We start from the raw sequence: 12931 nt of genomic DNA, 5'->3' as shown, positions 1-12931 counted from the left end.
CTCCAGAGCAAGCCTTCATTGTGACCTGGCTCTTATTGGCTGCGACCATGCACACACAGCTCTCAGCAGCCCTCATGGGTGCACAGTGACTGCCTGCATGATAGGAGGACTGAGGTGGACAACTCACTATTTCAAGACACAGAGAGGGCACCACACAAGTGCTGGTTAAATACACAAACCACCCAGTTTTAGGTTCTGTACGGCACCTGCCTCCATCTTGCTCATTTATTTGCTGATTTTTACTGCTGTACCCCACTGGGATATAAGCTCCAAACCAGCAATCTTGTCTGTCTTGGTGACTCCCACACGCCCAGCTCCCGGGACAAAGCACAGCCCACATGTTTAGAAAACATCTAATGTAGAATGAGCCAAATCCAGGGTTATCCTTGGTGATAGTAGAGCCACATCATCTTACAGGTCATGACGAGTGCATTTGAGAAAGGTGTAAATCTGAACTTCAGACAAGACATAGGGCAGGACCCTCATAACACGGTGCAGACCACAGGGAAGAATCAGGGCATCAACATCCCAGACAGTCAACAAGCATATCTGAGACACCATTTCCAGTGGGGAGTTGCTCCAGGTAGCTGTGCAAAGTATGGTGAAAGCTGTTAGCTAACCTGGGTCTCTTGAGTCAAAAAAAGAGAAAATAACCAGTTTTAGCTTGGGCCTAATACAAACCCTTTCAGAGAAAGCCCCAGAGGTTCATAGAGCAGTTCAGAAGACAGATAAAGGACCAGGAAACTGTAATTTTTTTAGCCAAATGAATGAAGCATGGCAATCAATGCTTTTCCTAATTTATTCAACTACATACACAGCAATACTAACAAAAAATGAAATGGAAATCAACACCTAACCCACTAAAACCCCAAAATTCTGGATAAACTACTTGGGAAGAGCTGTTAGCTCCTGCTCCTGGCCTATTAAAAACAGACAGGAAGTAGTCATTTGAAGCTAGAATTCCATGTGGATGATCCCTAGTGATCTGGTCTGACTTTGATCTTAAAATTATACTGAACTCTATGATTCTAGAGGTCACCAGTTGCTGGTAAGAGATATACTGGGGATGTGGGGTGGGAAGAAGGGAAAACTGAGCAAACAGCTACTTGCTGCCGAAGCCAGGCCACCAGCAACTCACTGATCTGTACCTATGGTACCTTAAAGGCATACGGCACTCGCAAAAGTCTCAGTCTTCCTAGGGATGCCATGGACCCCACCCAAACTCCTACACACAGGGCAGGTTTAGGACATGTCTACCTATTTCAAGTGGCCCCTGGAGAATGAAGGAGAGACTGCAGAGGGAGTGGTCATGGAGTCGGAAGGCACAGGACAGAAGGGCCAGAGGGACTCAGCTCCAGGCCAGCCTGGACTTCACACCTACCCAGCCCAGGCAGGAATGGGACTAAGCCTAGTCACCTTACTGTCACCATGTGGGATGCACGGTGCAAGCCAAGTTGCCCCCACCATACAGAGAGGTTCATTTCCTATAAATGCACACGAGACGTGTTCCAGGACAGTCTCTCCTTCTAAGAAGCCAGCACCACTTGTATGTATAGAGTAAGGAGGGTGGCCCAGAGGGAAAAGCATAAGGTTTAGAAGCAGGCACACCTGACTCAAACCACAGCTTTGCTACTTCATTCATACAGCTATTTATTCATTCAAAAACTTATCCAGAGTGCTCACTGTTCCAGGCGTAACAACAAGGGAGATGACACTGTGGATTTTCCAAGTTAACTTGGATGATTCAGTAACTTCTCTCAGCCTCAATTTCTCATCTATAAAATAGAATGAATGATATGGGGGGATCTGGCAAGACAGCTGAATAGGAATAGCTCTGGTCTGCAGCTCCCAGTGAGACCAATACAGAAGGTGGGTGATTTCTGCATTTCCAACTGAGGTACCCTGTTCATCTCATTGGGACTAGTTAGGCAGCGGGTGCAGCCCACGGAGGGTGAGCAGAAGCAGGGTGGACGTCACCTCACCTGGTAAGTGGAAAGAGCAGGGGGCCTCCCTTTCCCAGCCAAGGGAAGCTGTGAAGAACTGTGCTATCCGGCCCAGATACTAAGCTTTTCCCAAGGTTCTTGCAATCCGCAGACCAGGAGATTCCCTTGTGTGCCTATACCACCAGGGCCCTGGGTTTCAAGCACAAAACTGGGAGGCTGTTTGGGCAGACACTGAGCTAGCTGCAGGAGTTTTGTTGTTGTTGTTGTTGTTTTGTTTTTGTTTTTTCTTCATACCCCAGTGGCACCCAGAACCCCAGCAAGACAGAACCGTTCACTCCCCTGGAAAGGAGGCTGAAGCCAGGGAGCCAAGGGACGATCGAGCTTGGTCGGGGGAAGGGCACCTGCCATTACTGAGGCTTCAGTAGGTGGTTTTCCCCTAACAGTGCTAAAGAGGCCTGGAAGCTCAGACTGGGTGGAACTCAACACAGCGTGGCAAAGTAGCTGTGGCCAGACTGCCTCTATAGATTTCTTCTCACTGCGCAGGGCATCTCTGAAAGAAAGGCAGCAGCCCCAGTCAGGGGCTTATAGATAAAACTCCCATCTCCCTGGGACAGAGCACCTGGGAGAAGGGAAGGCTGTGGGCGCAGCTTCAGCAGACTTAAAACGTTCTTGCCTGCCAGCTTTGAAGAGAGCAACAGATCCTGACAAGGAGGATTCTCCCAGCACAGCGCTCGAGCTCTGCTAAGGGACAGACTGCCTCCTCAAGTGGGTCCCTGACCCCCACACCTCCTGACTGGGAAAGATCTCCCAACAGGGGTTGACAGACACCTCATACAAAAGAGCTCCAGCTAGCATTAGCCCAGTGCCCCTCTGGGACAAAGCTTCCAGAGGAAGGAGCAGGCAGCAATCTTTGCTGTTCTGCAGCCTCCACTGGTGATACCCAGGCAAATAGGGTCTGGAGTGGACCTCAGCCAACTGCAGCAAACCTGCAGAAGAGGGACCTGTTAGAAGAAAAACTAACAAACAGAAAGCAACAACATCAACATCAAAAAAAAAAAGGACCTCGACACAAAAACCTCATCCAAAGGTCATCAGCCTCAAAGATCAAAGGTAGATAAATCCACAAAGATGAGGAAAAAACCAGCACAAAAATGCTGAAATATTCCAAAAACCAGAATGCCTCTTCTCCTCCAAATGATCACAACTCCTCTCCAGCAAGGGCACAAAACTGGACAGAGAATGAGTTTGACAAATTGACAGAAACAGGCTTCAGAAGGTGGATAATAACAAACTCCGCTGAGCTAAAGGAGTATGTTCTAATCCAATGCAAAAAAGCTAAGAACCTTGACAAAAGGTTACAGGAACTGCTAACTAGAATAACCAGTTTAGAGAAGAACACAAATGACCTGATGGAGCTGTAAAACACAGGATAACTTCGTGAAGCATACACAAGTATCAATAGCCAAATCAATCAAGCAGAAGAAAGAATATCAGAGATTGAAGATCAACTTACTGAAATAAGGTGTGAAGACAAGATTAGAGAAAAATGAATGAAAAGGAACGAACAAAGCCTCTAAGAAATATGGGTCTATGTGAAAAGACCAAACCTACGATTGACTGGGGGTCCCTGAAAGTGACAGGAGAATGGAACCAAGTTGGAAAACACAGTTCATGATATTATCCAGGAGAACTTCCCCAACCTAGCAAGACAGGCCAACATGCAAATTCAGAGAATATAGAGAACGCCACTAAGATACTCCTTGAGAAGAGCAACCCCAACACACAATCGTCAGATTCTCCAAGGTTGAAACAAAGGAAAAAATGTTAAGGGCAGCCAGAGAGAAAGGTCGGGTTATCTACAAAGCGAAGCCCACCAGACTAACAGCGGATCTCTCTGCAGAAACTCAACAAGCCAGAAGAGAGTGGAGGCCGATATTCAATATTCTTAAAGAAAAGAATTTTAAACACAGAATTTCATATCCAGCCAAACTAAGCTTCATAAGTGAAGGAGAAATAAAATCCTTTACAGACAAGCAAATGCTGAGAGATTTTGTCACCACCAGGCCTGCCTTACAAGAGCTCCTGAAGGAAGCACTAAATATGAAAAGGAAAAACCAGTACCAGCCACTGCAAAAACATACCAAAATATAAAGACCAACAACACTATGAAGAAACTGCATCAACTAATGTGCAAAATAACCAGCTAGCATCATGACAGAACTAAATCCGCACATAACAATATTAACCTTAAATATAAATGGGCTAAATGCCCCAATTAAAAGACACAGATGGGCCAGGCGTGGTGGCTCACACCTGTAATCCCAGCGCTTTGGGAGGCCACAGTGGGTGGATCACGAGGTCAGGAGTTCGAGACCAGTCTGGCCAATATGGTGAAGACAGGGGTCTCTACTAAAAATACAAAAATTAGCTGGGCATGGTGGCATGCACCTGTAGTCCCAGCTACTTGGGAGGCTGAGGCAGGAGAATCACTTGAACCTGGGAGGCAGAGGTTGCAGTGAGCCAAGATCGCACCACTGACTCCAGCATGGGCAACAGAGCGAGACTCGGTCTAAAAAAAAAAAAAAAAAAAAAAAAAAAACCATACACAGACTGGCAAATTGTATAAAGAGTCAAAACCCATCAGTGTGCTGTATTCAGGAGACCCATCTCATGTGCAAAGACACACATAGGCTCAAAATAAAGGGATACAGGAATATTTACCAAGTAGATGGAAGGCAAAAAAAAAAGCAGGGGTTGCAATTCTGATCTCTGATAAAACAGACTTTAAACCAACAAAGATCAAAAAAAGACAAAGAAGGGCATTACATAATGGTAAAGGGATCAATGAAACTAGAAGAGCTAACTATCCTAAATATATATGCACCCAATACAGGAGCACCCAGATTCATAAAACAAGTTCTTAGAGACCTATAAAGAGACTTAAGACTCCCAAACAATAATAGTGGGAGATTTTAACACCCCACTGCCAATATTAGATCAATGAGACAGAAAATTAACAAGGATATTCAGCACTTGAACTCAGCTCTGGACCAAGCTGACCTAATCCACAGAATATACATTCTTCTCAGCACCACATAGCACTTATTCTAAAATCGACCACACAATCGGAAGTAAAACACTGCTCAGCAAATGCAAAAGAACGGAAATCATAACAGTCTCTCAGACCACAGGGCAATCAAATTAGAACTCAGGATTAAGAAACTCACTCAAAACCACACAACTACATGAAAACTGAACAACTTGCTCCTGAATGACTACTGGGTAAATAATGAAATTAAGGCAGAAATAATGAAGTTCTCTGAAACCAGTGAGAACAAAGAGACAACATACCAGAATCTCTGGGACACAGCTAAAACGGTGTTAACAGGGAAATTTATAGCACTAAATGCCCACATCAGAAAGTGGGAAAGATCTAAAATTGACACCCTAACATCACAATTAAAAGAACTAGAGAAGCAAGAGCAAACAAATTCAAAACCTAGCAGAAGATAAGAAATAACTAAGATCAGAGCAGAACTGAAGGAAATAGAGACATGAAAAACCCTTAGAAAAAAATCAATGAATCCAGGAGCTGGTTTTTTTTAAAGATTAACAAAATAGACCACTAACCAGAATAATAAAGAAGGAGAGAAGAATCAAATATACACAATAAAAAAAGATAAAGGAGATATCACCACTGATCCCACAGAAATAAAAGCTACCATCAGAGAATACTATAAACATCTCTACGCAAATAAACTAGAAAATCTAGAAGAAATGGATAAATTCCCGGACATATACACCCTCCCAAGACTAAACCAGGAAGAAGTCAAATCCCTGAAAAGAGCAATAACAAGTTCTGAAATTGAGGCAATAATTAACAGCCTACCAACCAAAAGAGCTCAGGGCCAGACGGATTCACAGCCGAATTCTACCAGAGGTACAAAGAGGAGCTGGTACCATTCCTTCTGAAACTATTCCAAACAATAGAAAAAGAGAGACTCCTCCCTACCTCCCTAACTCATTTTATGAGGCCAGCATCATCCTGATTCCAAAACCTGGCAGAGACACAACAAAAAAAGAAAATTTCAGGCCAATATCCCTGATGAACGTCAATGCGAAAATCCTCAATAAAATACTGGCAAACTGAATCCAGAAGCACATCAAAAAGCTTATCTACTACGATCAAGTCGGCTTCATCCCTGGGATGCAAGGCTGGTTCAACATATGAAAATCAATAAATGTAATCCATCACATAAACAGAACCAATGACAAAAACCACATGATTATCTCAAAAGATGCAGAAAAGGCCTTCAATAAAATTCAACACCCCTTCATGCTAAAAACTCTCAATAAACTAGGTACTAACGGAACGTATCTCAAAATAATAAGAGCTATTTATGACAAACCCATAGCCAGTATCATACTGAATGGGCAAAAGCTGGAAGCATTCCCTTTGAAAATCAGCACAAGACAAGGATGCCCTCTCTCACCACTCCTATTCAACACAGTATTGGAAGTTTTGGCCAGGGCAATCAGGCAAGAGAAAGAAATAAAGAGTATTCAAATAGGAAGGGAGGAAGTCAAATTGTCTCTGTTTGCAGATGACATGATTGTACATTTAGAAAACCCCACTGTTTCAGCCCAAAAACTCCTTAAGCTGATAAGCAACTTCAGCAAAGTCTCAGGATACAAAATCAATGTGCAAAAATCACAAGCATTCCTATACACCAATAATAGACAAGCGGACAGCCAAGTCATGAGTGAACTCCCATTCGCAATTGCTACAAAGAAAATAAAATACCTAGAAATACAACTTACTAGGGACATGAAGGACCTCTTCAAGGAGAACTAAAAACCACTGCTCAAGGAAATAAGAGAGGACATAAACAAATGGAAAAAAAAATCCATGCTCATGGATAGGATATTGTGAAAATGGCCATACTGCCCAAAGTAATTTATAGACGCAATGCTATTCCTATCAAGCTACCATTGACTTTCTTCACAGAACTAGAAAAAACTACTTTAAATTTCATATGGAACCAAAAAATAGCCCACAAAACCAAGACAATCCTAAGCAAAAAGAACAAGGCTGAAGGCATCATGCTACCTGACTTCAAACTATACCACAAGGCTACAATAACCAAAACGGCATAGCACTGGTACCAAAACAGTATCTAGACCAATGGAACAGAACAGAGACCTCAGAAATAACACCACACATCTACAACCACCTGATCTTTGACAAACCTAACAAAAACAAGCAATGGGGAAAGGACTCCCTATTTAACCAACAGTGCTGGGAACACTGTTGTAGATAACAGCCCAAATGCGCAGATAACAGAAACTAGGCCCCTTCCTTACACCTGATACAAAAATTAACTCAAGATGGATTAAAGACTTAAACATAAAACCTAAAACCATAAAAAACCTAAAAGAAAACCTAGGCAATAGCATTCAGGACACAGGCATGGGCAAAGACTTCATGACTAAGACACCAAAAGCAATCGCAACAAAAGCCAAAATTGACAAATGGGATCTAATTAAACTAAAGAGCTTCTGCTCAGCAAAAGAAACTATTGTCAGAGTGAACAGGCAACCCACAGAATAGGAGAAAATTTTTGCAATCTATCCATCTGACAAAGGTCTAATATCCAGAATCTACAAGAAACTTAAACAAATTTACAAGAAAAAAAGCAACCCCATCAAAAGGTAGGCAAAGAATAAGAACAGACACTTCTCAAAAGAAGACATTTATGTGGCCAACAAACATGAAAAAAAGTTCATCATCACTGGTCATTAGAGAAATGCAAATAAAAACCACAACGAGATACCATCTCATGCCAGTTAGAATGGCGATCATTAAAAAGTCAGGAAACAACAGATGCTGGAGAGAATGTGGAGAAACAGGAACATGTTTACACTGTTGGTGGGAGTGTAAATTAGTTCAACCATTGTGGAAGGCAGTGTGGCGATTCCTCAAGGATCTAGAACTAACAATGCCATTACTGGGTATATACATACCCAAAGGATTATAAATTATTCTACTATAAAGATACATGCACATGTATGTTTACTGCAGCACTATTTACAATAGCAAAGACTTGGAACCAACCCAAATGCCCATCAATGATAGACTGGATAAAGAAAATGTAACACATACACACCATGGAATACTATGCAGCCATAAAAAAGAATGAGTTCATGTCCTTTGCAGGTACATGGATGAAGCTGGAAACCATCATCCTGAGCAAATTAACACAGGAACAGAAAACCAAACACCGCATGTTCTCACTCATAAGTGGGAGTTGAACAATGAAAACACATGGACACAGGGAGGGGAACATCATACACCAGGGCCTGCCAAGGGGTCGGGGGAAACGGGAGGGACAGCATTAGGACAAACACCTAATGCATGTGGGGCTTAAAACTTAGATGGCAGGTTGATAGGTACAGCAAACCACCATGGCACATGTATACCTATGTAACAAACCCGCACGTTCAGCACATGTATCCCAGAACTTAAAGTAAAATAAAAATTTTAAAAAAGAAATTTAAAACAAAATAGAATGAAAGTACTTACTTCACAGGTTGCAGGTTCTTATGAAGAAGGAAATATGGATACAGTTTCTGGCATATATCAAATATTTTTATATTATGGATTTAAATTATGTAATGTCCCATTTTGCATTGTTACTTGAGATTTTTTAAAGTGGAAATTATCTATTTACAACAACCTATGATAATGTTATTCTTATCACAATTCCTTGAGTAGACATCTCTCTCCCACTAAAAGATTAAACTTCCACTGGGAACAATGGCTCACACCTGCAATCCCAGCTACTCAGGAGGCTGAAGTGGGAGGATCACTTGAGGCCAGGAGTTCAAGACCAGCCTGGGAAACAGCAGGACCCTATCTCTACAAAAATTTTTTTTTAAACTTAACCAGGCATGATAGCAAGCACCTGAAGTCCCAGTTACTCAGGGGGCTAAGGTGGGAGAATAGCTTGAACTCAAGAGTTCAAGGCTACAGTGAGCCGTGATCATGCCATTGCACTCCAGCCTGAGTGACAGAATGAGGTCATCTCTATTAAAAAAATAAAAAAAGATTAAACTTCTACTCACTTAAACTCATTAGATGGAGGTTTCAGAAACTTTAGTTTTTGAAACTCAAGTTGCGAATGTTACAGGTACATCAATGACATGGTGGCTCCACTGGCGCAATCGGTTAGTGCGCAGTACTTATAGGACATGGCTCCCTGCTCCATGGAAGAGCCCCACAGCACACAGGCCTGGCCATCCACTTCATCGCTGTGACCTGGGCTCTTTGCTTTGCCTCTCAGGATTGGATGGGGCTTCAGTGGGTCTCACCCATGACCTGATGTAGCTTAAAGGGGGGTGGCGGGGTGTTTGTAGCTGAAGAAAAATAAATTTTGTGTTTGTTGTTGAGGGGAGCAAAGGCCCACAGCCTGACACCTGTTCCCTGAGGAGGCATAAAAGAAACCTGGGGAAAACAGAATGGTTGGTACCAGTGCACAAACTACAGACCTACCCATCACGCCGCTAAGCAGTAACAGAGGCACAGGGAGTGACAACAGGTGGCTGGCCCTGGCAGAGATGGGATGCCCTTAGAGGACTCCAAGTCAACTTTAGAAAAGAGGGTGTGGGGACAAGGAAGCTTATCCTTGGCACATGCATGCCACCTATGTGAATGGAGGAAATAAAAAAATAGCAAGGGAAGCAAGTGGGGATGCTGGGATGAGGTGGGCCTGTCCCTCCCTCCCTCCCTCTTGTGCAGCCATGTTGTTGCCCTGAGAGAACTGCAGAGTCTGAGAGCTCTCTTCTGTGATTAAAGGTTGTGGAGAATTAAATCATAAACCTTTCATCTCTGTGACGCATGGCTCATCACCATACACGGGGAGGTGCTACCCACTGTGTCACTTTGTCTAATTTGAGTTTATTAGACCCTAGGCTGTCAAAGCCCAGGAAACTCACATAACAGATGCTATGTGAATGTATGCTAGCTATCACTGTGCATTTAGTAGACTGGACTTTTCTTAGGGAAACTGAAGGCAGATTTAATCTTTAGGAAAAAAGAGAATTCACCAAGGTAATAATGTTTGAGTATTCCCTTGAAAACTGAGAAGCTGGCCATCTACAATAGGAACCCCAAGAGAGTCTATGGCTTTGCTTATAAAAGAGGTGAAGATATCAGATGTGTTGGCTTCTCTCTCAGGAAGCAGTGTGAACAGGGCTCACCATCCCCAGAGGGAGGTTTCTGCAGAACAGCTGGGAGAACCTCACAAACAGAATAAGGGGAGCAAGGATGGTTGCTCAGCTCATTCCTAGGGCAGGAGAAGGAACACATCTCACATCCTAAAGCCGATCTCAACACTCCCTCAAGGATGCTGGGTCTTCCCTGCAACAGTTTTGACTGGCTTGGGTGAAGCCGCCCACCCCTACCCACCAAGGCCATTACCTGCTTTCCCTTCACCACGTGCTTGGGTACTGGCACCCTGACCTCCAGGTCAGTATAGTCCTGTGACCAGGTGTAGTTGTCTCGGACAGCGCCATTGTAACTGTCGGGATTTTTCTGGAACTGCTCCTGAATCCTGAGAAAGAATAAAAAAGGTAAGATCCCAGCCAGCCATGCCTGAGCAGAGGACCCCATGGGCAGCCTAGCACATGCCACTCCTACATCCTGGAGACGTGACCAACTCAAGTTTCATCTCAAGTTCACTTGCTCTGGCATCTGCAAACTCCTCTTCTTTTCAGGTGATTTCCTTTCTGACCCTTCTACATGGTACCCATGGAAATCACAGGACAAGGGCAAAGCTACAGAAAAGAAACCCCAGTGCAGCATCCTACAGTTTAGGAAAAGTGTCTGTGACCACAGCCAAACTATAGCTGGTGCTGCCAGCCTTCACAGTACTGAGATCCAGGCCTGTTAATTAACCAGAGGGCTCTTATTAATAAAATCCTTAGGCTCATGAGTCCTTGGTTTCTTATAAACTGCTTGGCAGGGCCAATCTTTAAAAAAAAAAAAAAGAGGCCAGGCATGGTGGCTCACACCTGTAATCCCAGCACTTTGGGAGGCCAAGGGCAGGTGAATCACCTGAGGTCTGGAGTTCGAAACCAACCTGGCCAACATGGTGAAACCCTGTCTCTACTAAAAATACAAAAATTAGCTGAGCATGGGAGCACATGCCTGTAATCCCAGCTACTTGGGAGGCTTGGGCAGGGGAATTGCTTGAACCTGGGAGGCGGAGGTTGCAGGTTGCAGTGAGCCAAGATCACACCATTGCACTTGTTGCCTGGGCAACAAGAGCGAAACTCCAAGCAAATCTTATTGTATAGGCCTGTTATAAACACAGCACTAAATACAGATAGGCCTACCAAGACGAAGCTGATGTTAAAAATAAAATATTTTCCATAAAATGTAACAATGCTAATAATATAAACACTATGTAAGTTTAGACTCACAAGTCCATTATACTGAATTGAAGATCTAAATTACAGACAAAAGCCTAGTCATGGAGAAGGCAGCAGCTATGAACACAAAACATTCCAACAGTAGGTGCAGCTCAGTCAACTTCTCAAGGGCCTGCTCAGAGATTAGCAGACAAAACCTGGCAGGGAGACGGCCCCATGGGCTCGTAAACAATGTGTACACTATGATCCTGTTCATACAGGAAAACACAAAACTACATGTATCTACATCTATATAGATGCATATATAAGACAAGGGTTGGGAAGGGGTGGTTCAAGAGGGCAGGCTTTCTCTGGCCAGAGTTCTAAGACAAGAACATATTTACCTACTGTGGGTATGCTCTGCACACTGTCTATGCATAAAGCTGGGCCTCCACCACGGCCTGAGTCCTCTGGGCTGGGCAATGGTGGCTGTTAAGAAATGAATTGGGTCCCCTAAAATGCTATGTTGGAATTTTAATCCCCAGGACCTCAGAATGTGACCTTAATAAAAACAGGGTCTTTACACAGGTGATGCAGTTACAACAAGGTCATTAGGGTGGGCCCTAATCCACTATGACTGATGTCCTTCAAAGGGGGACTTTGGAGAGACGACGTGAAGGCCATGTGGAGATAATGGAGTGATGTGCCTATAGGCCAAGGAACGTCAAGGACTGCAGGCCACCACCTAAAGCTGGAAGAGGAGAGGGAAGATCTTCCCCTAAGGCCTTCAGAGGGAACATGGCCCTGCTGACACCTTGATCTCAGACTTCCCCTCTAGGAACTGTGAAAGAATCAACATTTTTTGTTTAAGCCGGCCATTTTGTGGTACGTTATTGTGGTAGCCTGAGCAAACACAGTGGCTAAGGAAACTAATTTCAATCAGAGGTGATATTCAAAATTCGGCACTGAATATTGGCAGGACTAGGCACTAACCAATCAGAAGAGATGTCAGCCTTAAACTACTTACACAGGCGGGCCACTGTGGGACAGAGAGATGACATACAGAAACCAGGAGTTACATAGGATTCCTGACAGAATGACATGAGAAAACAGGGTGGGGGGAAGGAAACTAAAGAATGCTCAATAGGTTGAAAATGGACAGCAAAAGAAAGATTTAGATGCAACCAATAAACATATTTTCAAAGACTATTTAGTGATATGGAGAAAGTTTTCAATATACCATAAAACTGAAAAGGGGGTATTATTACTTTTAAGTATCGTATGACTTTAATTTCTAAGAAGAAATATATAATATACACACACGTGCACATATATATGAAAAAGACTGAAAGGAAACACATTAAATCTTTGTGGTTATCTCTGATAGTAGAGTAACAGGAATCTGACTTTCTTCTTTGTACCTAGGTATTATCCAAACTCCCTAGAATATGTAGACATTTTTATAACCAAGAGAAAAAATGGTTCTCTTTAAAAAATGCTAACAGGAGACAGTGATGCACCCTGCAGCCCCTGTACCCAGGTGCGGTCCCAGGGCCATGGCAGCAGCACTAGCCTGG

General features: G+C 43.4%; 2 protein-coding genes across 3 annotated transcripts in view; one reads left to right on the top strand and one right to left on the bottom strand.

The window, feature by feature from the left end:
• Positions 1-12931, top strand: part of OGDH (oxoglutarate dehydrogenase) — a 486510-nt gene that overhangs the window by 188247 nt on the left and 285332 nt on the right. The window lies entirely within an intron of this gene.
• Positions 1-12931, bottom strand: part of NUDCD3 (NudC domain containing 3) — a 110737-nt gene that overhangs the window by 37169 nt on the left and 60637 nt on the right. For both annotated transcript variants that reach the window (XM_032758185.2, XM_058445243.1), the window contains exon 3: positions 10423-10555. In XM_032758185.2, coding sequence (XP_032614076.1) covers positions 10423-10555 — 133 coding nt within the window. The remainder of the gene's footprint in view (positions 1-10422; positions 10556-12931) is intronic.

The sequence above is a fragment of the Hylobates moloch genome, unplaced genomic scaffold (assembly GCF_009828535.3).
Source record: "Hylobates moloch isolate HMO894 unplaced genomic scaffold, HMol_V3 SCAFFOLD_1, whole genome shotgun sequence".
Classification (NCBI taxonomy): Eukaryota; Metazoa; Chordata; class Mammalia; order Primates; family Hylobatidae; genus Hylobates; species Hylobates moloch.
The sequence above is the reverse complement of the archived record's forward strand: the minus strand, read 5'-3'. Positions and strand labels throughout refer to the sequence as shown.